At 43.9% G+C, this 27,059-nt stretch overlaps 1 protein-coding gene across 1 annotated transcript; it reads right to left on the reverse strand.

The window, feature by feature from the left end:
• Nucleotides 1-893: 893 nt before the first annotated feature.
• On the reverse strand, nucleotides 894-26,642 carry slc6a17 (solute carrier family 6 member 17). Its single transcript, XM_023833663.2, has 12 exons — nucleotides 26,199-26,642; nucleotides 19,984-20,395; nucleotides 16,691-16,848; nucleotides 13,649-13,775; nucleotides 12,991-13,172; nucleotides 11,270-11,380; nucleotides 10,131-10,372; nucleotides 8,715-8,907; nucleotides 7,920-8,112; nucleotides 7,518-7,677; nucleotides 6,137-6,299; nucleotides 894-5,492 (listed from the first exon to the last, which is right to left on the reverse strand). Exons 2-12 carry the CDS (start codon nucleotides 20,279-20,281, stop codon nucleotides 5,124-5,126), a joined length of 2,196 nt encoding a protein of 731 aa, XP_023689431.1. The 5' UTR covers nucleotides 20,282-20,395; nucleotides 26,199-26,642; the 3' UTR covers nucleotides 894-5,123.
• Nucleotides 26,643-27,059: the final 417 nt, after the last annotated feature.

Below are 27,059 nucleotides of genomic sequence, written 5' to 3' on the forward strand. Positions count from 1 at the left end.
CTTATCTTATTTTATCAAATGTGACATTAAAACAATCTAAAGATGGTCGACACAAACCCACTACCAGCACAGTCAGTACTGGGCGGCTCCTCGCTTATCAACCAATTCGCTTAACGGCCTAGAAACGGAATTCGGTCATTAAGTGAGGAGTGTCTGTATTTTGACCCTGTTTTGGCCACTGGTTTTGAGCCTGGTTTTGGCCACTGGTTTTGGACGTGCACCTGTCTTTGTGGATATTGGACTTACCTGCTTTTTGACCTGATTTTATTATTTTATTTTTGTGTTATGTAGGTAAGGGTGACCAAATGCCATGATCAAGACTTATATTTGGTCAAGATTTATATTGATTCTTCCCACGAGTTAGAGCTTATAAAAACATGGATAAGGATGTACATCAGATTTCATTTTGAGACAAATTGCATAAAAATTGAAGCATCAGCGCTTGGTGGTAGCGAAGGGTCCCTCTAAAGCAGGGGTGGCCAGTCTTACCCGCAAAGGGCCGGTGTCTATGCAGGTTTGTGGGATAACCTGTAGGTCAGCTGTTCAAACCCAGGTGTGAGGACTCTTCAGCCAATCAGTCCTCTAATTTGTGTACACAGCAAAAACCTTCATACACCACGGCCTTTTCTGGGTATGACTGCCCACCCCTGTTCTAAAGGGTGGCTGCATGTGTGTGAATGGATACATTGTTTTTTCATTATGGGTTCTGTCCTTATACCTGTGGTTTGACCCTGTTTTTGCCCGCTGGTTTTGACTGCCTTTTGACCCCATTTTTTGGTTTCCATGGCTACCTGTGATGCCTTCCCTGACCACAAATTATCGCTGGGCCCTATTAAAACTTCCAAGCGTGATCTTCCATTGAGTGCAACACACTGCAATACCACAAGGGAAGATGGACAGAGTAAATTTCAGTTTTATTGACACTTCTGTTGATATCCACGATTCTTTATTCAGGTTGTTCCACACAAAGTTTCAATACTGTACATTCATCAAAACTAGGCTAACTCATTGTGATGACAGGTGTGTAGTCTTCGAATGTGCTTTCAACATTTACAAAACTGTTAGAGACATGGGCCGAGTGAGGCTAAATGCTATTAATAATCAGCAGAGGAAAAAAAAAAAAAATACAGACATACACACAACACAAGTCATTACAGCGCTTTTACCACTAGGGGCGCACTCTCCCCTCTATATACAGCCGTCTGCATCCTTGTCATTTCCAAGGGGTGCATCTTCCATCCAGCTCCCATTGATTAAACAAGAGATATTGCTTCTACAGAGACAGAGACGGTAGTATTGTCTGGCTTTTAGAAGACAAAAAGTTCAATGAAAGAGCCAGATAAGCACTATGAGCTAAAACTGAGCTAAAGGTTTTTTTGTAATTAAAAATAAAGCATCCACATCCAACAATATCACTCATGGTAACTGTGCTTACAGACTGCAGTGTTAAGACATACGTAAACATATAAATACATATATATTTATTTTGCAAATAAAGTTCTTTAAAGAAAATATCTTTTAATCTTTTGTTTAAAGTCCTATAATTATTGCACACATAGTAACAATATACCTGTAATGAAAACGACCAATGTTTACATCCCATCTGTATTGGCTGGAGGTGAATCAAGGAGATTCCTGAAGCCTAAAATACTGAAAGTGCCTGGCAGGGATGTGGTGAAGGCAGCACAGATTTGCTAAAATGTAAAAGGTACAGCCTCCGATAGAATGGAGGCTTGTTAGCACTACACAAGCGTGAAACTCAAGCACCTACACCAAATGACCCTAAGGGGGCGCTGAAGCCGCATACTGAGTTAACTAGAGTGGTACATACAGGAAAAAATTTTCTGTAGGTTTTTTTTTTTTTAAAACGATACACTGAACCGGGATTCACAGTGCAGATAAGGTTACGCACACCATCACAAGATCGAAACAGTTCGAACCGGAATACGTTTCACGTCACATGGCCAAACTCGGAGAAGTGTTCCACGAACACGACCCCCTCCAGTTTTCCTTTAACCCTCCGCTTCCTTCTCCAGCAGGAGATTTGGGACACTGACTACAAAAATTTAACGTATTTTCAAATATACATTGATGTATATACAACACACGAGATGAAAATATTTACTCTCACTTGAACAGATTAAGCTTTGTTAATTTATCAGAATGTACACTGACATATACACATTAATTTTACAATAATATAAATATAGCAGTTGATTTTAGAGATAATAGCATGGCTTCTAGTGTCACATAAAATGATCATTAAAGACAATAAAAGTAAACAATTATTATATATTTGTGTGGCGGTATTTTATAAACCACAAGGACAGAGGTAATGAAATTCAACCCGGTTTTGTAATCGCAGGGAACGGAAGTCGTGTTTCAAATGATTTCATATTTAGGGTTTTACCACCAATCAACTGAAAGCCACAAATGGACATTGACTGGGTAACACCAGACATAGAGACGATCCTGTTAAGTCCTCATAGTGAAGCGTTACACTGGGAGATAAAAGGACTTCACACAACAATTACTTTTCTATGAGGACTTAAATACAGTGGTTCACCTAATTCAAGCATATTTACGTCTCTGAGGTTCTGCCAGGGCTCCTGCATGTCCTCCAGTTTCCTTCTGCGTTTCGTGAGGCTTTCAGTAACTCTCAATCGCTCTTTACTGTGCAAGGAAAAATGTGTCTGTGCATCCTCAGAGGGACTGCTGTCTCGCTCACTGTGTATTAACTTATGCCCTGTGTTTCCTAGGATTTGGTCCACAATCCATAATGGATGAGTCAATAAATAAAAGTGTTAATATTCAACTACATGCTACTAATCCTGACTAGGCAAGAATGAGTGATAACCAATAGCATGGTGTCCTAAAACTTAAATAAAGGAAATAAAATATCCTCGTCTGTTTCACAGGAATGCAGTACATTTTTGTAGAGTACACACATATTGTTGCTTATTAAAACTGCACTGGCAGTGCTAAATTTAATTAGTAAGTGACACCTCATCAAGGTGCACTGTACCAAAATATTCCTTTGTGCTTTGATGGTCGTATATTAAACTGGAAAAGCTATAACAAGCATGGAGAGGTCAAATCTTTATATCCACATTATCCCGATTGTGCAGTTATTTTTAGGGACAGAGATAGTATGTGCTTCCGCTGTGTGCTTCTTTGCCACTGTTAAAGGTGCCCGTGTTGTATCCAGACTGTTTTTCTTATAGCTTTGGGCAAACAGAACATGTTGTGGCCTCTAGGTGTGTGGCAACTGAAATCCCGGTGACATGCGGAGCACGGCTGAGGGAGAGCTTCCCATCGGAAGCCGTTTGGGCTTCGGACCAGCCAGACACGCAGATCATGTGCTGATCTGTGATGACAAGCCACAAAACCAAAAGCTGGTGGCGGTTTGATGAGTCCTGGTAATGCTTCATCTCTATGTGGGCATCTGGCATATTGGGATGATAATAATAATAATAACAATAATAATAATTATTATTATTATTATAAATCAATGATAATAATAATAATAATAATTATTATTATTAATAATAATCAATGATAATAATAATTATTATTTACTTTTATAGAGCCTTTCTAATACTGAAGGAGAGCAAAGCAAAGAAAGGCCAAAAAATATTTTAATCCCACAATGCACCTGTTTGATTTTTGGCCTACAGTAAATGATGCTTAATTTCACAATGGTCTTGCAGGGTGTCAGCCAGGGAGGTGGGCACAGAGCACAAGCCAGCATAAGACTCTGAAACGATCCATTTTTGTCGAGATATAGCCAAATGGTCTGCATCCCCATAGTTTTCATAAAACGTTACCAGTGTTTTAAAGGCTCAGATTACGTTCATTCACCGTGTTTTCTACCTATGTGTGCTTAAGGTTGTTACCTGTATTCTACCGACATACGCATACTTATTACTTTATCTTTACAATGTTTGTGTACCGTGCTACTCAGAGCCACAAAAGCTTTTCTAACGGCAATAAATCACGAAACATGCTAAATTATGGGCCGCTCGTGTGACCAGAAAGATGTGTCTCCCGTAGCCAGACGGTGTGCGGGTTGCTGGTAATTCGATTTATGGACAGAGATCCAGGTCGGTACAGGAGCTTTTCTAGCGCTTCACACTGTGAATATGGACACGGCCCCACGATGCACATGCAACCGCAGGCAGCCCCCCCCCCCCCTTCCTATATAGAGGCCGAGGATTCTGTGCTCTTTTTTTATCCCTTTCTGGGCCTGTGGCAATGAGAACAATGCCGATGGACTCCGAGAAGCTCAGAGCATATAAGGACTCATGGGAATTTTACTTAGGCAAAAGTGTTCTGAGGGCAGAAGGAAAAATAATTGGTTCAGAGAGACAACCAATCATAATGTAGAGGAGGTGGGTCCCTGCAACTAGAGGTGGGACTAATCAGATGTCTTGCTCCTATATCCTCTAGTTGCTTGGACCCACCTCCTCTACAATCTGATTGGTTATCTCACTGAATTAATAATTTTTCCTTCTGTCCTCAGAACTTTTTTGTGTAAGTAAAACTCCCATGAGCCGAATAAGGCAACGCAACTTACCTGAATATACAGAACAGAAAAAAGCAGAGCTTGAAATTTGCTACTTTACAAGCCTTAGTTAACTACCTAGGATATTTATACACCCTTTCTTTGGGGAAAGAAACCGGGTCTGAGAGCTCATCTTTCATTTTAGACCCTCCCACCCCACCCCACCCATAGCCCTGTACTGGGGGCTGAAGTTTGGGGTGTTGCAGTGTTTCGGGCACCTCAACCAGCGCAGACTCTAGAGAGTCCTGAGGGATGGTGGGGAGTCTTCACCCCCCCCCAACAGACATCATCACAGCAGCACGTGGGGTAGGTACCTCCTAATTCACTGAAGTCATACCTATTTGTAAGCTCAGCAGATGGAATGGGTTGATAAACAGATTTTGAGTTCTTGGTCTTCCTTCTCTTCACCTGGAAGGAGGGGACAAAACTATGGAGCAGGGTTGTGGGATGTCCTGCCTGGAGTGTGGGGGGGTTGAGGTGGGAGAGAACACTGTGCCAACCCTGGCTGGCCTCTCTGAGGGGCGTGATGAGCGCTGGAGGAAGGGAAGCTGGCTGAGGATCATAGTTCGGACTCAGGTGTGACAGCCATCTGGTATCCGGTCCCATAGCGGCTGCTGGGGGCGCTGCTGGTCATCTCCATGGGGGAGGTACTGCAGGGGCCCAGATAGGAGCGGTGAGTGGGCATGGGGGAGGGTGTCTCGCTGGGGTTCTTGCTGAGGATGAAGCGCGTCTCATCCTGGTCCTCCAAGTTGGACATGTCCTTCATCATCCCCTTCTTGTAGGAGACGGACAGCTTGTTGGAGCCGTCGGACATCAGGTTGAACTGCCGGGCGATGAAGACGATGGGCAGTGGCAGCATGGCCACCCCGATGAGGGCGAAGCACATAGTCATAGCCCAGGGGGGGTAGCTCTGGAAGCGCTCTGCAGCCTGCAAGGCAGAACAAGGGGTGTCTCTCAATATGGGTACTTGACCGTACTTGCATTCTCGCGTTCCCGCTTTACGTCACCGTCCAGTTTCAACACTAAGACCAGAAGTACAGAGGATGGTAAAAATCCCCGGATGTTGGTCTTGCTTCTCCCCATATATCAAGGATACATCGGTTGCATCCTTGCCAAGCAAGACCAATCCCATGATTCATTGCGCCCCACGATTGTTCTTGGGAGGCAAGTTGCCAAGACCACAAGTATGATCTTTGCCTTATTGGTACTGAGAAACATCCCAATAGATGTAAAAGAGTGAGGCTCATGCACAAAGTGAACTGTTGGATAGAATGTTATTCTGGGGGGAGTAAAGAGAGACATCATTGGCTGGAGTAGAGCCCTAAAGACCTCAGGACATTAAACACAAGAAAAATGTGATTGGTTGAGGTCGTTTATATCAAGGAACTGGCAAGATGAGCTGAAATTCTAATGTAGTAAAACTCCAAAACTTGGAGACGTCATGGTTGCCTTGGTTTTATTACTTAGTGATCAAGGTAGCTTGTCACACCACCTGGATTTCAAGTGCAATGCATGCAGGACTAGTCCTATACTTAATATTTTGAGTAGTGGGGAAAAAATGCAGTCACTGACCAGGTCCTGCACCCAGGCGTTGTACCCTGGTGGGACGACAGCCATCTCGATGATGGTGGCAGAGATGAGGATAATCAGACAGAATGGAGAGACGTACTTCCACATGTAGAAGTAGAAGGCATAAGGTCGGAAGCCGAGCATGTCCTCCAGGTCCTGCATGAACCTGACAGCCAGAGAGCAACAGGAACAGGTCACAAGAGCCCAGAGGGTGTGAATTAAAGGCAGAAGACTAATAATACAAAATAAAATACACAACCTTTCTTTCACCTAAAATGAGACAGGGCGGCAAACGAATTCGGACACTGGAGTCTGTGAAATGTATGTTTCATTTGTTCAAAAGCAGGCCCAGATATGAAAGTTGGCCAAAGACAACTCACACACGTACACATACACACACATGTAAGTCACGTAGAAGCCAAACATTAAGGAAATGACTCATATCCCTGCTGTGCCAAATTTAAAGAAATTGTAAGCTAATACATAATCAAGCAGATCAAGAGCTGATATATAAGCTGCGTGAAAAAAATCTGAGGAACACGAACTTGATACACAGGAGAATGGAGGCTGTAAACTCTCCGAGAAACTCAGTGCCTACAGCCTATTATCAGGAAGTGAGCTAATGCTGATTATTACCCCGGCCCAAAGTCTGAGCTGCTTATTTATTTATTCACTTGCTTCTTTTATTTTAAATCACAAATTTTAACAACTTAATGTTGATAGCCAAATAGCTAGCTATCTAGCATCTTCGTTAAGTGTGACTATAAAGCACAATTAGTTCATATCTTGTTAACACTGACATATCATCCTTGATGACAACAACCCAGGTAAGTCTATTTAAAACATTAAACTGTTCACTGACAGCTGTGTAAAAGCAGGCTTTTATGTGTCTTACATAGTGTGTCTCAGTACCATGTTTTAAGTTTGTTTTGTAATGTAGTTTCTGAGAAAATGCATTTTTTTAGATGTGTTCATTTATTAGTATATATAATGCATTAGTTTGGTGGTAACTGACTCTAATTGAGCAGTTGTTTGTTAAAGACAGATATGTGTGATTTCCAAGTCTGGTGGTATCAAACACCCACTGTGTGATGTTTTTTTTCCTCACGACGACTGAAATATAAAATGTTCCAGCCATCTGTGCAGTAGCTCTGACACAAGGTGTTTGCATTACTGCACATGTAATTCCCTGTATCTGGATCTGAACCAGGAAAACGGAGACTGAAGATTGTTGTGGTTCAACTGTTCCAGACTGAGACTCCGTTCCTGATCAGTGATGGTCCCCAGGATGACTGCCGTTAATGAAAGGTTAGGATTATGGGTTTTGAGACATGACATCTTCCTCAGAATGACTACACTAAAGGAGGTTATGGCCATCCGGTACCTCTTGGTGCCATAGATCCATGCGACTGAGACGTTCTCTAGGATGACAACAATGGTGAGGGGCAAGCCAGCGGAGTAGTCATCGAACATCGTGACAAAGTAGTTCCCTGATCTTTGGACGAACAGGAGGCCGAACAGGAAGGCAACAATGCAACAGCACACTGAGAGAGGGAGAGAGGAGAAAGAGAGTGAGAGTGAGAGAGAGCAACACAGAGAGAACAAGTGAGAGAGAGCAAGAGAGAAAGCAGAAAACAGAGAGAGCAAGAGAGAGAGAGAATCAATTGCTCTAGAATGACCAATAACAGACTATTTTGCTTGACTCCAAAGTGGAGAGTTAAAAGTAAAAGGATTTATCAGCATCACAAAGGGTACGGGAAGCAGGGAGCCTGAGAAGAGCCCTTACCTGTGAACACTTCCTTGCGCACCTTGAAGGTATCGAGGACAGGAGTGGTGATACCCTCCATGGTGCCAATCATGCTGCCCAGGCCAAGGTTAATAAGCATGAAGAAGAACATGACAGACCAGAAAGGTGAGGCCGGGAAGTGCGTCATGGCCTCAGTGAAGGCGATGAAGGCCAGGCCTGTGCCTTGGACTGCCTGAAAGGGAGAATGGAGCAGACGGAAGTCATCCACCATTCTCAGCACTGCCATGCTATGTAACATCCAGCTGTTACAGATGGGCAACCAGGGAGACGACGGACTAATTGGCAGCACAGAGAGAGAGAGAGCAGAGACAGACGGAGATGCTGAGCTGTATGTACGGGGAGGGAAAGGGGACAGAAGGGACCGGGAAATAGGAGTGAGAAATGGAAAACTGTATTTCATATTTTACTCAGGCATTCTGCAGTAATTGCATAGCGGCATATTTATGGCTCTACGAGACAGCGACACGATGTTTATTCAAGGGTCAGAACCCAACAGGCTGTGAAATGCGTCCGTTCCTGCCGCACTCTTTGACATCGTGAGTGACAGACTATAATACTCATTGTTTTCCTCCAGAAAGCGCATTTAAACATTACTTTAAACTGTGCAACAATGGCAATAAAGCAATTAAAAAAAAGGCTGTTAAACAATGACCGATGCCCCATTTTACGGGTCTTCAAAGGAACCTCAATCACAGGAGCTGTTCATTTTCAATACGAATAGACAGAAAAGGAAAAAGATGAGAATTCTCCAGTGACACTGATGAACATGCTCACCTTGTTCAGCTCATCCTCTAGCAGACAGGGGTCCAAGCCCAGCTGGGCGAAGCTGCCCTCCCTCACCGTCTTGATGACGCCGTACATCTCGGCGTAGTCCGAGCTGGACAGGTGGGAGAAGTTGACGTGCGGAGGGATGAGGTCGTAGCTCAGCACATGGGAGTTAAGGTAGCCCAGGATCTTCTCGGCGTTCCTGCAGGGGTTAAGAATTCAGGTTTGAGCATTAATGGCAAAAGCAGAGAACATCTTGCTACACAGCTGGTCTACGTCCATGTTGGAGTAACTGAGGTGAAACAAAACAATATGAGCATCTCCGTAGATGGGTGGTTGTAGGTTCAAGTCCCGTCCCTGCCATATGTTGTGTGGGATTCCTGATTCCTGCAGTTGGTAGGGGTGCAGTTGGCATCTGTAAATTGCCCAAAGTAAGTGTTTTGGTGCGTTCCTTGCAATGGACTGGATTAGATGTGTCCCTAATCCAGAGCCTCCCCAGCGCCCTCTACTGGGTAAGTGTGTAAGGAACAACCCACTGACCCAATGGCAAAATTCAGATGCATAGGCAAAGGCCCTTTATATGTATTGATTTTTCTGTGTTTCTAAAAGAGGCTGCATATAATATTATGTAGCTGCTTGCATACAGTTTGGCTAATCTTAGTAATTATTGAGAAAGGTAGGAGTTATTAAATAAGTGTAGCATAAAATGTGCTACTCAGTGGACAGACTGTGACCACACAGCTACCAGGCTGTGACTTTGGTCTGTATGGTCCTCATGTTCTCCCTGCGTTTACATGGGTTTCCTCGGGGTATTCTGACGCATTTATCCAAAGCAAGTAATTTTATCCATTTCTGAAGTTTAAGAGTCAACATTTCTGCAATACTCCAGGTTAATACTCTTAGCCTCCTGCTGTCTTCTTTCCTCTGCTCCACTTCCCTCTGTTTATTTTACACTCCCCTTTCAAATTGTAAAATGCTGCCAACTGCTCCTGAGTTCTTAACGCTGCTGCATGCAGCGGCTGCTTTTGATTTCTGATTGTAATTTCGCCTTGTTTTCCCCACAGGTGAGCTGCTACGTTTACATTCATTTATTCAGCAGATGCTTTGTCTAAGTGCAACATTCAAAAATATTAATTTCACTACCAGAGGTGCACAAGAGGTAGTTCAGGTCCAGAGAGTAAAAGTCCAGACCAAGATTTTGTTTCAACCAGCCAGTTGATTATAGAGTCACGGAATACTCAATTGGTTGGTTGAAACATACTCTTGGTCGGGACTTTAACTCTCTGGACCTGAACTACCCACCTCTGTAGTAGTGTAGCTACACTTCTACTGCTACTACTATTGTAAGTACACTGAGAAGGATAGTCTATCATTAAACATTAAGCAATGGTGGCTGCTACGGGCATGCCGGTGATAGGGACTCACTCGACGACGCACTTCTCATTCATTAAGTTGGCCTTAAAGCCCAACACGGCGAACACCACCAGTGTGGCCAGCACTGAGGTGACAAAGTTGATGATGGAGACCAGCGCGGCGTCGAAGTGGCAGTTGTTGTCCTGCTTGTTGTAGCTGGAGAATGCAATGACACCTCCAAAGCCCAGACCCAGAGCGAAGAAGACCTGCGTGGCAGCCTCACGCCACACCTGTGGTTCCAGCATCTTCTCCAGCTGGCGGGAAAAGATGAGGCGGTGGGTCACTCATCACATTCCATAGAGCTGACAACAGAATTCCTCCCTGAACAGTAGTGATGGACAAAATTACGCTTCAAGGACCATTTGCTGTATTTTACAACACCACTAGACGGTGCTCTCTGTTTGAAAAAGGGCACAAAGCATGCCCCAAAGCAAACCAAGAGCGCCATCTAGTGGAATTAAAAAAATACAGCTAATGGTTCATGAAGCATCATCTTGTCCATCACTACTGAACAGGTATTCTGTTTTATCTAAATCCAGCTGGCATTTGCACACATTTTAATAAATGAAAAAGATATTAATGTTTCTTTTTTGATGTAGCACAATATTTCCCCAATCTGAAGTGTGTAAGGAGCTTAGCAATGCTGAAACTCTTAAACAGAATTTCATTTAATACAATACCCATCGGGTGCAGATAATTCAGAGCCACAACTAAATTTGAAGTACTGTACTATACATTTTGAAGTACAAAACCGCCAGCAAACACTAGAGGGGGACATTACCCAGATTTAGAGCCAAAGCCACCATAAGAGTCTGTTAGACATTATGCGCTGTAACCACAATATACTATTTATGTGTGACATGCATAATAACAGTGTATTAAACCTGTTATTAAGATTTAGTAAACAATGTGCAGAGAGCACTGACACTGAGGACAATTAACAAAAGAAATTACAAATTAACAATCTGATTGGCTGCTCTCACATTATGAAATAACTGTGTGGTGTAATTTGCCGTGTAATGCCATGTTTTCTAAATGTCTTACCAGGGATAAAGACAGTCTGACCTGTTGTTCCCACCTTTAGGTAAACATATGATCTGAGTGATTTCACACCAGGGGTATAAAACATGGTGTAACAGGTTTGCACGCACCTTGGGTGTGAACATGTGAGCAATGCCATCAACGGAGCCCCTGAGCATGAGCCCGCGGACCAGGAAACAGAAGAGCACCACGTAGGGGAAGAGGGAGCTGAAGTACATCACCTGGCAGGAAGCAGAACCGCAGGCCGCGCTGTTACCATGGATACTCATCAGAGACATGAGGGACAGCGGCATTAAGCAATTATCGTTACCAATAATAATAATTTATAAAATAGACAATTCATTTTTTTATATTGAGCTGCAACAGATCAACATATAATATGACATTATTAAGATTTGCTACGTTGAGTTTAACAAAAACAGAATCAGGATTTTAAAATGCAGATTTTGTTAAAATATAGAGTGGTCTCAATTTTTTTTCCCCCAGAGTTGTATGTGGGTGAGAGCAAGCTTAGCAGCAAAGGGTGGCCCCTTGCAATGGTGCCTATAGAGTTAGGGGCCTCACTCAAGGGCCCAGAGACCTGCGACTATTCTGCCAAAGTCAGGGTCAAACTGACAACCTTCTGATCACCCGCACAGAGGTTTAGCTCACTGAGCCACATGCTGCCCCCTTTACGCCACTCTTCTGTTTGTTTATTGTATTATTTAATAAGTAAACCTCACCAGCGGCACCTAATGACAGTGTGCTGCCCGTAGGGACAGTGTGGCCACTGTCTGCTACAGCTGGGCCACCAGCCACACCCGTTCCTGGACCAGCACATCTGGGTCTGCAGAGTGCTTTTCTGTATTGTCTGGAATCTCATGGTGTACCTCAGTTTCAATCTGTGATCTTGATTTCAGGGGAGAGCTATGCAGCTTTTTAAAAAGCATTAAGAATAAATTTGTAGCAGGACAGATCTGGTGCGAAGCCTCATTATATTTATGCTAGTATACTGCGGAAATGCACACTGCACTCTGGACCAATCCGGTGCTTGGTTGCCATAGCTACACAGCAGCAGAAGGTCACTTTGAAGTAACCATACGCAGTGAGTATACTGTAACTGATCCAGTGTGCTTCACTGAACTCTTGTCTTTGAGAGCCAGCTCTTTAGCTGCCCATTTACCTCAAAAGTGATAACTCTGCACCTCAGTATGCGCAGCCTGCAGGTTTCCCTTGGAGGGTTTTGTGGCTCCATGGGTAACAGTGTGTTCTCACACACCTAAGGTCATAGGTTTGATTCTTGCCTTTGACTTCCTGTGTGTGGCGTTTCCATTTTTCCCCCAAATTGCATGGATTTCCTCTGAACATTTCGGTTTGCTGGAAAATGCCAAAGATATACTAACATACCTGTGGAAGGACCTGTCTCTCTGTACTGGAGCTGCACAATCTGCAGATACTTCTGTAAATCACTGCTTAAGACCCATTCCTTAGCCTTGGCATTTGACTCCAGCTGGATTAACATATGTATTCATTTACTTTAAGATATTTATTTGAAATTGATTTTATTTACTTTATCAAAATTTTAAAAGTCTTGTATTTTGTTTTGGTTACTTATGGTTAAGGTTGTCATGTTGGGATTAGACTTTTCCCCATAGAAATGAATGGAGAGTCCCCACAAAGATATAATTACATACCTGTGTGTGTGTGTGTGTTCTCTGATGGACTGGCATCCCACTGTGCCCACTGCCTTGAGCCCTATGTTTCCGTGGATAAGCTCACCAAGACCCTGTACTGGCTATCTTTGGAAGATGGATGAACCTGTATGCCCACCATAGCGCCCATGGCTGCCCACCTTCCCCGAGGACTGGATGCCCTTGATGACGGCCAGGCAGACGATGAACCAGGCTGCCAGCAGGGACAGGGTCATCCTCCAGTTGAGGCCGCCGCTGTCGGCGATGGTGCTGGTGATGTTCAGCGTCTGCCGGTACCAGAAATAGGTCGTGGCGGAGCTCTTCTCACACTCGGGCTCCACGACTGTGGCAGAAGCAGGAAAATGCAACGTCAGTATGTAAGACTGCCTCCTACTGGAGCTCCAGGGCACCACAGGTGTTAAGATCTTCTGTCATCTTCTGTCACTCCATAAGGTCAGGAGTATACATCCTACAGTGCCTTTCATAAACAAATCCACGCTAGGACATTTCCCAATAGAACATTCATATATAAGTTTCTGTAGATACTACAAACAGTATATGAAAAGGATCAAAAATACATGGAGATCTATCTTTAGATTTAGTGGATATATTGTATATCATGCCAGCAAGACAAAGGGCTTATGTTCATAATGTCAATACTATCAGTGGTCTGGATAAGGTCCCTGGGGAATATAGAAGGTGGATAGATTTACTGTCAGTCCCGCTATGTGTGTAAAAATAAACTCTAACTGTAGAAATACAATTTAAAGACCCATTCCTCGAGGCCCACATCTCAGCGGTTTTTGACGGTCCACTTACTGGCTTGCGTCCCGTTCCTCCTGATGGGGCATTCGCTCCAGGGCAGGGGGTACTGGAAGGACTGGAAGAAGTAGAAGATGCTCCAGCCGATGATGACGTTGTAGTAAAGGCCCACAAAGCCGCACACCTACAGGCAGCAGGTGGGACGGCCGGTTAATGTCGCCGTGAAACCTCACGCCACATCACAGACTCCCGGCAAGGAAACAGCCCCTTCCTTCCACACAACGTTCATTTGCAGGGAACATATTTAATCACACAGATATTATTTTGCCTGCAAAATTTTAAGCTCCCAGTCTTGCAAAACAGCGAGAAACAAAAACACTGTGAGACAATGAAAGACAAGAAGAACAGATGAGATCCTAATCCTGTTCCCGTATATACCGTATTTACATTAATCATTTTAAACTTATATGTATGATTTATTTTAATACAGTACTGTGTGATTTATCCCAGTTTAGAAAGACCATTTATGACATTTTTAGACAGCCTTAACCCCCCTCCCCCCCCCACAGACCCCTTTTCTCGCCAGTTGGGGAGTGGTGAAGTTTAGCACGTGCCTCTCCCAAAGAGCTGCAGACAGTCACGCGCTCATCCTCACTTTGTGTGCAGCAATCCCGGAGGCCAACAGCAGGTGTCGCCATAGAGAAAAAGCAGGGAGCAGGAAACCCAGCATTCTGAACCACCCAATGGAACGTGACCCAGTTTGTGTCCTTTGGGTTTCCTCGTCACAGACAGCTAACTCCTCCCAGATTTGGCCATGGTGGTTAAGACCAAATCTTCTTTGCTAAACAGTAGACTACTATTTTTGGTGTCATGGCTGGTAAGAATGCAGTTTGTCATGTTGGAGAATGCATGCAGGAGAACCAGGCAGGTGTTACTGAGGGCAAGGATTAATTTTAGAACATAACTTAAGCATTGCAACACTTGGTTAGCTGCTGAAATGAGGAAGATGGTGAGGACAGTATCCTTATGTTAGGAATCAACCTCCAAGTAGGAAAGGATTCATTACAACAAAAATCCTCTCTTAGGGAGAATACCTAATCGAATATGCCAGGCCAATAGGGGGCAGTACAGCAATGCCTGCACTGCTTTCTTCCTGCCCACATCACTACTTCTGACCTGAACAAGAAGATATGTCTGATGCCCTGTTTGGATGTACTGTACAATATGGTCATACAGTCCAAGCAGAGAGGTGAAGCAAGGCTTCAGGTGTCAGTCTTAGTGTCCGCACAGGACAACGTAATTGTCCATTGGTGAAACCCCACCTACATGTGTGATATGCCACGCCCACTTCCAGCCCCCCCAACCCCAGCTTAAAGCTATTTTCTGCCTGGATGTGTAGGTTCATAACCTTTATGACCATATTTTGTAACTTATTCAGGTTATAAGCCAAGATGTATTGTGAGGCAATCAATGAAGAGAAGACAGGTGAAGTCAGCCCTGTCCTTCTGGGAGGTTCTTCCCAAGCTGTACTGGGAGGGTGACGAAGTGACGACGACACTGACAGGCAGACTGACAGACAACTGGGGGGCTGCATTACTATACATTTTTTTATTTAATGCAAATGTAAATTTTGTAAATTGTAATTTTGACATTCTCCATATGTGAATTCGACTCAGTTTGTGGATTTTTCCCACTATAGTATGTCATACATTTTCAGTTTTAATGCTGCAGTAAAATGATCATGTATGATAAAAATGTATTTTGTATACGGTGTGTATTTTCTGCTTCTTTGGAGTTTCCTGTTTTTTTTTTGGTATACAGTCAGAGTAAACCGTGAGTAAGAAGATATGTACCAGAATTCCTTTATGCTTACATTTAACTTGTAGTTTTCAGTGACTGACAAAATAGATAAACCTCAAAGATATTTACTTTTATAAAACAGTCTGCCGTCTAATCCTAACCCTACCCTAACCCTAACCCTAACCCTAAGCCTCCCCTGCCTTGTTCCTCCTGCTTTCTAGGATTGGTGATGGGCTGCAAAACCGTATAACTGTATAAGGTGCTGGAACTTCATCACTCTTCTAATAACTGATTAAGACTTAAGTTTGATATATTATTTGCCGTATAACTACAGGCACCTGCCGTTTACATCTGCATACACAAATCTACATTTTGTGCAAAAAATTACAGTCTGTTTTATAATATGTGGCAGAAAAAAAACATTTTTAATCTATTTTTAGTCAGACAATTCAGAAAAAACTGCAAGCAGAATTGCTATTGCGTGATTTACATTGACGTGCCGTCCCGGTGTATGCGAGTAGATCAGAGGCACATCTTTCTGTGCCTGACTGCAAATGCTGCACAGCATTAACGTCCATCAACTTCAAAGCACGATCGCCAAAGTCACACGGCTGAAGCATGTCTGCGGGGACCCTGAGGAGCCTGTGTCTGCCCAGGGTACAGCGCCGATCTGGACCAGGCTGCTCTGCACTGAGACACCCATGAATTATTGAAGCGCAAGCAGGACACGGGTCCTTCATGGGGTATTTATAGCGCTCAGTCCCCTCCCAAGGGTGGTGCTGCTTTCAGACTGACTCCTCTGATAGGAAACATTCTGGTTCCAGAAGGAGAGCAAGTAAAAGTATGGGCTCACAGTGTTAACTAGGGCTGAGACTGTGTCCATATCAATGAAGAGTTACAACTCCGTGTCATCAGTAACTAAAAGTCGGGCTGGGTCAGTGTCAGTAGGGTTAGTAGTGTGCCAACAGCAGTAAGCAGGAGCGAGATTGGGTGTTAATATTTCTATATTATATATAAAAATGAAAGTGGATTTATAACCAGAAATAGGAGAGAGTGTGTATCTATATTAGTAATTATGAATGAGACTGTCTCAGTAACGAGGAGAGTATGTTTAGAATAGCAACTAGGTGTAAATCTGTCTGTCTTTACTAGTAGCTAACTAATTAGGAGGGAAAGGATGTCTGAAGTAGTATGCAGTGTGTTTATATTTCTGCAGAAAATTAGTAAAGTGGCTCTATATACAGAACCAGGACTGTATCCGTATCAGTAAGTAGGACCTGAGGGGTGTGATCCACTCACCATCAGGCTAGAGACCCCGATTCCTCCAAGCCGTGGGCAAACATAGTTCCACACCCCGATACTTCCCCGGCGGATCTTCTGGCCCACTGCAAGCTCCAAGAAGAAGAGGGGGATCCCGATGATAAGGAGGAGGATGAAGTACGGGACCAGATAGGCACCTGGAAGGTGAGACAAAAGCTTACAGGAGGCTGGGTGTGTGTGACTGGCTTTCTGCGTGCATACTTGTGTGGGCCCTCATGTTAAAGTGTGTGTCTGTGCCGTTCTGTATGTGTGTGTGTACCATGTTTTACAACGTTACTGATAATGTCTGATGTAGGGGAAAATGAGTAAAGGTTAATCAAAAATACATGCAGAAGTCAAAAGGCCTCAAGATCGAAGCTTCATTCTACACATGTCGCTTCCTCCTGTCCTCCACTGCTCTCATCTCCCAGGGCCACGCAGACAAAGCCACAGTCTCCGCAAACACTGTCACCATGACGTCCACTGCTACCATGGTGACGGACCGCTTTGCTCAGCCAAGGCGGGTCACGTCTTCCTCGCCGTCCTGCTGCTGCACGGTAGGTGGTGAGGATGCCCATTGGCCGGCGATCGGGGGGAAACGCAAACTCGACTGCTGAGTGGGCGCTGCCCCCCATGTCAGCAGCTGTCTTCTTTGACAAGGAAGAAAGAGGTAAAATATACCCTCAACCTGTTCTTTGGCTTCTTCCTCAACCTCTAATTATGGGTAATCGCCGGGTAGCCATGGATGAGGCCTCACGGTAAACCAAACAGAAGGGAAAGTGACATCAAGGCTTTCGGGCTGCCGTTGTATGTTCCTATTGAAAACCACAGACAAACACGTGCGCACACATCTAATACCCCCTCGAGAGGCAGAGAAGGTTTCCGAAGCCACAAGCTCTCCATGCATGGAGCAGGCCGCTCGATGAAGGTCAATCTGAATCTGAAGGGCATTTTCAGCCATCGTCGGAGCTGGCATTTACTCCAGATCCTCTAGTGAGCAACGCTGAGGTGGTGAGTCATCGCTTCACTGGGTTGGATAAAACTGGGGCATGTTTCACAGCAGTGCAGGGACTGGAGACAGTAATACTGGCTTGGCAGATCAGAGTGGATTCATACTGCCCAGCTTCACGTAAAAAAAAACTATAATAAAAAACTGAAAGAATGAACTAGGAAATCAGGGAGAAAATAAATCAAATGCTGCAGTACAAAAAAGAAACACTAAAAATTACTCACATGACAAAAGGGTAAGACAGTGAGGCTAAAAATAAAGTGAGAAATTTGAATCTTTGAGAAAGAAAAAAAAGCATGAGAACGAAAGATCTTTTGGACAAAAATGTATTGTATCTGTCTAAATGATCCAGACAGCGCCAGACACTGTTATACAGTAAGACACGAATATACAGCATGTAGCTAAATACACTATTGATATACAATAAGTCACTAATAGCAGATAAGGGATGAAATACAGCTCGTGGTTAAATAACGAGCCGTAATAGCAGGAAAGGATTGACATACAGCTGATACGTAAACAAAGGCCTGATCTATAGCAGGTCACTAATAGTGCTGATATATAGCTGGTGACTAAGGGCATCAGGGGGGCAAGCCGCGCTACAGGACACCACTAGAGGGCAGCAGAGAGCACAGAGATAGCTTGATGAATTGGGGGAAGATCTAGAGAAAAAGAAACCTGAGGTAAGAGGAAATATTTTGAAAGTGGTATGACAAAATACGAGGAGAACAAAAGGATATGCAAGCTAACCCAAAACAACAGAAGCTGGCAACAGCCAGCGTGGACAATAAAACATTAAAAGACGTACCAACAGGTACAGGTGCATATATTAGGAGTATGGTGTGAATGTGTACTTAAATTAAACTGCTTAAATTAAATGTGATTGTTTCAAGATTCGTGTCTGTTCTAATAAAACCACAGCGTGAACGTGAAGAGCAGTGCCACGGATCAGCATCGAGAGATTCCTGCCAAGTTACGTGCCATCAGTAAATGAAACAAATGAAACAGCACCTTGCCAAACGAAAGGACGATCTCACGGTCAGTCTCTGAGATACATCCCCCGAGTCACGCTGCGCCGGTACAGACAGGGATTACAGGGAATTCTCCTCACGAGCGAAACGAGTAAACAAACAAGCATCTGCTTAGGGAGCAGTCAACTGCGCTTCAGGAACTGCAGCTATGGCTAATCATAAACCTAATCTAAATAATAATAATTAAAAAAAAATATTATTAATAATAATAATTATAATAAAATAATAATAATTATAATAAAACTAAGAAACAAAAATAAGCACTTTAAAGCTCCAGACATTATTACTTGTTTACTTCTCACAGTCATTTAAAAGGACAGACACAAACCTCTTTCATTTTTCGACAGAGGATTAGGTGTAACAAAGCACAATTACTGCCAGCAGGGGGCAGCAGTAACGTCAGGGTTAATGCATAACATAGTAACGTCAGCAGGGAGAACCAGTACGGATCAGGGTTAATGCACCACATGAGTACCGTCAGCAGGGGGCAGCAGTAACATCAGGGTTAATGCACCACATGAGCACCGTCAGCAGGGGGCAGCAGTAACATCAGGGTTAATGCACCACATGAGCACCGTCAGCAGGGGGCAGCAGTAACATCAGGGTTAATGCACCACATGAGCACCGTCAGCAGGGGGCAGCAGTAACATCAGGGTTAATGCACCACATGAGCACCGTCAGCAGGGGGCAGCAGTAACATCAGGGTTAATGCACCACATGAGCACCGTCAGCAGGGGGCAGCAGTAACATCAGGGTTAATGCACCACATGGGTACCGTCAGCAGGGGGCAGCAGTAACATCAGGGTTAATGCACCACATGAGCACCGTCAGCAGAGGGCAGCAGTAACATCAGGGTTAATGCACCACATGAGCACCGTCAGCAGGGGGCAGCAGTAACATCAGGGTTAATGCACCACATGAGCACCGTCAGCAGGGGGCAGCAGTAACATCAGGGTTAATGCACCACATGAGCACCGTCAGCAGGGGGCAGCAGTAACATCAGGGTTAATGCACCACATGAGCACCGTCAGCAGGGGGCAGCAGTAACATCAGGGTTAATGCACCACATGAGCACCGTCAGCAGGGGGCAGCAGTAACATCAGGGTTAATGCACCACATGAGCACCGTCAGCAGGGGGCAGCAGTAACATCAGGGTTAATGCACCACATGAGCACCGTCAGCAGGGGGCAGCAGTAACATCAGGGTTAATGCATCACATGGGTACCGTCAGCAGGGGGGTAGACAACACTCACCTCCTCCATTCTTCTGACAGAGGTACGGGAAGCGCCACACGTTGCCCAGTCCCACGGAGAATCCCACCTGGGCCAGAATGTACTGCAGCTTGCTATTCCAGGCGGGCCGTCCGTCGGATGCGTCGGGCGAGTCCTCGGGCGCCTTGCCCTTCTGCGCCGGCGCTCCGCCAGCCGCGCCCATGTTCATCACGCTGCTCTTGTAGTCCAGCGGCTCCTCATGAGCCAGCAGGTCAGCCACCGACTCGGTGACGTGCTCATTGCTGTGCTCCCGCTGGGTCACCTTGCTGTTCTTCGGCATCTGGGACTGCTGGGGTGTCGGTACCGGGGGACGGGGGGCGGACGCGTGGGGTCCGGATCACAGGCAGCGCGCGACACGGCTATTAGTGCCGCTCGGACTTCTTCAGCTTTGTTCCTGTTTGTGGAGAAACACAAAGAAATCTTAGTTTGTTCCTACCAGACTTTCAGTAAATTGGGGTATGTCTCAGGTTTCACAATAACGATTAACTTGTTAAAAAATAACAGCTGCAGTTAGGGTTAGGCCAAAATAAAGACCAAATTGCCAATATTAATCCACCCATCTTCAAACCATATTTATATTTATATAAGGCTCTTTACAAATATGTCTCCCATTGTACTGTTTATGCAGGTAGACTCACGTTCTCTATCTTAAACGAACAGTTCCAACAACTGTACTCTCTCCACCACAGAGAGGCCATCACACGGTTATTAATTTAACTTTCTTTGTCCCTTGGGGAAGCTGGTATTTAGTTAAATACACAATTGTTTGTTTTTGTCACCCTGAGATTCAGGAAGATAAAATTCTTATTAAATGTGTTAGATAACCAGAAGCTGGTTGTTACATTCTGTTCCCATGTTCGTTCATAATTAATCATAACAGTTCACACATTTCATGCAGTTACTACATGTGTTCATGATTAGTACTTGAGTAGTAACTGAGTTACTAAGTTACTTGTGCCCCCTCAAGTAAATTGTTACCAATTCTTAAAATTATTTTTAAAAAAAAATGAAAATGTATTGATTTTTTTCCTTTGTAACATAAACGTCCAACATCCATTTGTTGGTGCAAATGATTGGACCGAATTTGATAAACATCTGTGTCAGATGGGGGTGTCGATGTCAGGAGGGTGGGGGCATCAGGCTCAGCCAGCCTGAGTCTCAGTCATTATACATGACTTTCGTTTATTTTCACCCAGGAAAAAACAGCCAGATCCTGCCCCCCTTCCCCAGTATATATTTCCACCTTCTGACACAAAAATGGTTTTTATTGTGGAACCTCCTCACCGGTTCTGTTAAAACCTTCACCTCTCACATGCCCAAATAAAGCCCCAGTGTCACATGACCAGGTACCATCCCGCACGGAGCCTCACCGTGTGAAATAAGGAATCCCTATCACAGGAAAATTCCATTGGATCGACTAAGGAGTGCTGTAGCCACTCTGTTAAGGTTCAGATGCCGCAAATATGAAGATGGCTACAGCAATTTTCTTTGTTGACCAGTTTTTCACCTAGACTCATTTCCTGCCTTAATTTATCAATACTTTGCAGAAAAGTTAAGCCATGCATTTCAAAAACGAGAGCTAGAACATAGCAGCCAGCAGCCATGTAAATATAACAGCAGGCATGGTGGGGATGAGCTCCGGAGATGTAGGTCAGATAGAGGTCAAGGAGTCACGAGCATCTCTGCAGAAGCATCTCAAAATGGAGCTACACACGCACACACACACTCACACAGAACGCATTTCCTCTGCGGATACACACACAGAAATATATACTTGCAAATAGCACATTGCTTTTTCGCACATACACACTTCATCACACACGCGCGCACATGCAGAAATAGCACAGTCCATGCCTCCACACACACACACACACACACAATTAGCACACTCTGTCCCTCCCCACACAAACATCCATACTCATACCTCCATACACTAAAATACATGCATACGCACACACACACACACACACACACACACACACATTCACACACCAGATGCTTCAAGACCACACACACACAAAACATACATCGCCACACCACACACCACCTAATACTCAGATTTATTTGTTACATCTATACAAACACACGTCCTCACAACAAACATGCTATCACCCTCAAAAACATCATAATCAACCTCACAAGCTCAACCTAACAGGAGGCAAACCGCTCTGACTCAACACCTGACAACATCCACCAAACCAGCTCGACCTACTGCAATTATATAAGCTGCAATCTCAAACGAACCAACCTATCATGCTGTCACTCCACGGCCAATAACCTTAATCTATTCCCTGTCACTTGCACCCTGCCAAAGTCAACTTAGCCCACTGATATTGTATCTCAGAACATTTACCCACTCACTGTCAATAACTGCATATCTAATGAGGATCACCATGATCTTGTAGATGGTCTGGAGGACTTAGGGTAAAATACACCATTGACAAGAAACCAGTGTATTACAAGGCACTGTGTCTCTGCGTATCACACACAGATACACACACACATACACACTCAGAAATGCCTTTATCCACAGAAAACCCAGAGTTCCCACAGGAGAGCTATACAAACACCAGACACGCACCCCGTGAAGAGACAATGTGCATATTTTAGCAAGTGCTTTTCTCCAAAGTGATATAAAGTGCGCACAGGAAGTCTTAGGATGCTTGCTTAATTCTGCAAAAATGTTGCAAATTTATTGGTTTCGTAACAGAAGTCCTTTGACAATCAATTTTTAATATACCTGTACAGACATTTTCTTTTTTTTCCTTAAGTGTTATAATTTTTTTACTGACTCATTCAGTTCAGTTCTTGCCACTTGGCTATTAATTGCAATTGTAGTCACTGGCTGCCAAATGGACACTAAATGCAAATGTCTGACATTTTATGTTGCTGTAAAGGTGTTACTAATTAAAAAACACCCAATGGTGCTCGTCAATGAACCTTTGAACTCAGAACAGCTCTTTTAGAACTATAATTTGGGTTACAATGTATTACTTCTTGAAATTAATGTTTTACGTAAAACCACTGCTTGTTTCTAAGGCTATATAAATTTTTGTAAACAAATGATTTGTTATAAAACCAAGAAATTTACAGTGAATTCTGCACTGTACAAGTGAGGATCGTACAGCAGGGACAGACAGTGTCCCTGAAGCCGCTGGGGTTAAGCTCCTTGCCCAGGTGCCCAGTGGGAATACCCCCTACCAGCCATGGGACCTGAACTCACATGCTTCCAGATATGGGCACAGATCCCAAAACCCACTCAGCGACACCCATCCTCCTGCAATACAGCAGCACCTATATGAACCAAATGACAAAAAGCCTTGACAGTTATGTAGGGGTTCAGTCTGGAAATTGATACCCCTGTGGGCACTTGCACAGAGCCCAAAATAATAACAATAATAATAGCTACACACAAGACTCATACAATTACTGTGCAGTGAAGTCAAACAATAACTGTACACCAGTGCAGGGCTGCTCCTGGAGACCTATAGGCTTCAACATTCCTGGCACTAAAACTAAGATGCTACTGAAGGGCCTGATGTTCTGTATCTGGTGTGTTAAATTAGGGCTGCAGCTAAGCTCTGCGGGGGGGGGGGGTGGATCTCCAGAAGAAGGGCCCCCATTCAGTTGTTGTTCCCTGAACTCGTATAATGAAAACCAAGCCTGCATGCTGCGTAAATACAAAACTGACCCAAAGACTTTACACCAACGCGACCCAGGTACAGTGCACTGAAATCACCCATTTCAGCCTGTCAGTGTAACTACTACATGGAAGACAAAGACCAAGCCTTCAGTAACAACACTGACTTCAAGCTTTAAAGAGTTTACAGCGACTTGTATTGCATTGTGCTTGGATCTGAGCCTACAGAATGGGTCCCACCCGGCTCTTCGGGTAAGGAGTGTGCCAGTTATCAGAAGGTCACCAGTTCAAATCCCGTAGCAACCGCAGTGATGTCGCAATTGGACCCTTGTGCAAGGCCCTTGGCCCCCGGTATCCCGGGACACTGGCTGACCTGCCCTCCAATCCTCACTTGTATGTCACTTTGGACAGAAGCGTCTGCTAAACAAATATACAGTAAATGCCTGCATGGTGAGGCTGCTGTGCCCGCAGTGAGACATCATAAACTGTAAAGTAGAACTGGGAGGAGTGGAATTTGTGGCACTATTGATCCTATTAATTAAACCAAGTTGGTTTGAGTTACGATGCCAATAAATTCCACATATACTGAACGCAAGCCAGTATGAATTCAGCAATGACACGATATACAGTGACTGAGAATCCACCTTTTTAAACACTGGGCTTTCATGCACTGACTCACAGTGTGATCACTGTGCCTTCATATGAAACACAACATGGAAATTCTGCAGTTAGCTCTATACCTGTGAAGTGTAATGTAATCGGCATATAATGGTTTACAAAGCCAACACCATAAAAGGGTAAAATTAAGTTACTACTGTACATCAGTAAGCAAATGTAGTTCTAAACAAAACTCAGATGAATACAGCATCGGTCAAGGGGTGAACGGATGACGTTCCACGCATCCGGTAAGTCAACGCAGCTCCATAACTGATTCATATAAATATAGTACCACGGGATACATGACTGCAGTGCCATATACTTCAGCATATACCATATCACTCAAAGAGTGAAGGAGTGCAGGAATAAACAACAGGCCTATGAACGCAGAACTACACAAGAGAAGATGAACGTTGCGCGCAACACGTACTGTAAAGGCGCAGCTGAAATTCATGGTTTTTGCTGTCCTTCGGCACAGAGATCTCGGGGATGATATAACAGATCTGGGTTCAAGTGTCACTGATTTAGGATGCGCTCCAGTTTTGTCCTGTCTGGTTGCTAAGCAGCGCCGCGTTATACATATATAAAGTCACTGAACGTGCGCGGCTTGCTGTCCTGAGTCCCCTGCGTGCGCGACGTATCCTAAGTATCTGCTGGAAGACGCATGATGACCAAGATCAATCGCATATATAATAGACCCTGTTCAGAAGTTCAAAGCTTTTAACGACTAGATCTTATGTCGACGATGCGGCTTCGCGGCACAACTTCTTACGTCTCTGTGACACGTATTGGCGGAGAGTAATGTCATGTATTCCCATTTCATTAATTCACCGGTCCCCAGTCCGTCTGTGAGAATCACAGGGACAGACAGTATATGTGGTACAGATAACGTAATGTAACATCACAGATTTTCATGTATCCTTACGTCGCAAACTCGCTTTACAATGGCGAACTCCCCATTACGCATACAATTATCTTTAATTTCTCGTGCTCGCGTTAATATACGAATATTATTTTTCTAAATATTTGCGAGGGCATAGACGTTATTCATTCATTTATTTATTTATTAGCAACGAGGTGGCGGATATGTTGGATCGCTTAGAGTGTTTTAAGGTGCGGTACGGATGTAATGTGTGTTTTGATTATATCGTTAGGACACAGTCTGTGTCTGTAGGACCAGCATGACAGTAGTTGTAAAACGCAGCCGTAATCAGGTAACATGTCAAAGCCATTAAAAGTGACGGATGTAATCTGTGCTATGGCCTCCCAGTAACAATCAGACGGGCAGGTGTAACTCACGATGTCAGGCAATCTATCGCCTTTATAGGCTCTACGTGTGTTTCAGGCAAAATTGCACAAATCTCGTAAACTGCGAGTATTGTATTTCTAAATGGATTACACATAAAACGTAAACCGATATTTGACGTTAAATTTGAATGATATTCAAGGTCAAACTACCCAATGACATCAATAATTACATCGAAACCGTTTTCAGAGCTTAAACATTGTGTAATACAAGAACTATAGCCTATTTTAAAAGATAGTTCTAACAGTTATGTTGAGCACCAAGCAACACCTACTTTCTCCATCATAACCGAGAAGACTTGTCTTCAAGAGAAGGTTAAAATTATTGCGGCTATAGCAAAAACAATTCTAGTAGCCTATAATTTCTACAGTATACTCAGGTAAGTAACTTCACTTTTGTACAGTTACTTGTAGACAGTCCAAGCATTTTCTATCTTAATTACTCATAAGTGATGGATATTTTGTGTGACAGACTGAAAACCGAGTAAGAATATGTATTTGACCAGAAACCAGCCCAACCCACGCACAATCACTAACATTCACCGGAAAGCCGGGACTAGCAAAGCGAACAAAACACTGTATATTGTTTCCATACCTTTTCCGGTATATAGAGCGAATAAGATGCAATATCCTTATATCGAGAACGACGTCCTTACAGTTTCAACACGAGTGGAAATAAGAGCATCGCTTGCAGCTGAGGCAGTTGATTCTGCCTCCATGTAGGTTCGGTACCGATCGTTTCTGCGCTCCGGGACCCAGAAATCACGTGCAGCTTCGCCTGAAAATTGACATGCGGAGTGTCGAGCGGTGTGACGCACAAGCCGGGCCGTTCACATCACTAGGGTTTTTTTTATCATCTATTAATAGCAACTTGTAGCCACGGATATCTATTTATTTTTCTAGTATAATTAAAGAAAACATAGAAATCCCGTTCACTTCAGAGTCCTTTTTTCAAGGATGCCATCAGCCGCGCAGGCTGCTTTCCAAAAGCGGCGTTACAATTTATTTCCAAAGGGGATCACAAAATTGCGTGTATTCATCTTAGGCTAAGGAAGAGAGATAATTGCACAATGACATATGGAATGTGACGCACACTTGAGTCAGTCTTCTTTGTTGATGTCAGGGGATGCTATTTTCACATCACAAAAAATCGATAGCACTATACATAAACGGATATGCATCACAAGCGTTTCTCATGATGTCTGTGCCTTAGCGAGCAATGGATGTGACTTATAGCCTACATCTTGTATATCGTATATTCTCAATGCTATTAAGTTGCCAACGTAACATATTCGTAAAATAACGTTATGAAGAGACACGATCGACATGGACGTCCTGGGGTGGGGCGATGTCAGGTGATCAGCCTATTCATTCACCTGTAGCCCATTCCTAATAAGACAAATCAGTGTTCTTTTCATCCCTCGGCCACCAGACAGACCAAAATTTGCGCCGCTTG

The sequence above is a fragment of the Paramormyrops kingsleyae genome, chromosome 8 (genome assembly GCF_048594095.1).
Source record: "Paramormyrops kingsleyae isolate MSU_618 chromosome 8, PKINGS_0.4, whole genome shotgun sequence".
Taxonomy (NCBI): Eukaryota; Metazoa; Chordata; class Actinopteri; order Osteoglossiformes; family Mormyridae; genus Paramormyrops; species Paramormyrops kingsleyae.

Coding starts and splice junctions, on each gene's coding strand:
- slc6a17 (XM_023833663.2), bottom strand. CDS start 20,281: ATGCCGAAGAACAGCAAGGTGACCCAGCGGGAGCACAGCAATGAGCAC. Junction 7,678..7,919: donor GCGCAAGGAAGTGTTCACAG/GTAAGGGCTCTT, acceptor TCCCTCTCTCAG/TGTGCTGTTGCATTGTTGCC. Junction 6,300..7,517: donor TGGATCTATGGCACCAAGAG/GTACCGGATGGC, acceptor TCTGGCTGTCAG/GTTCATGCAGGACCTGGAGG.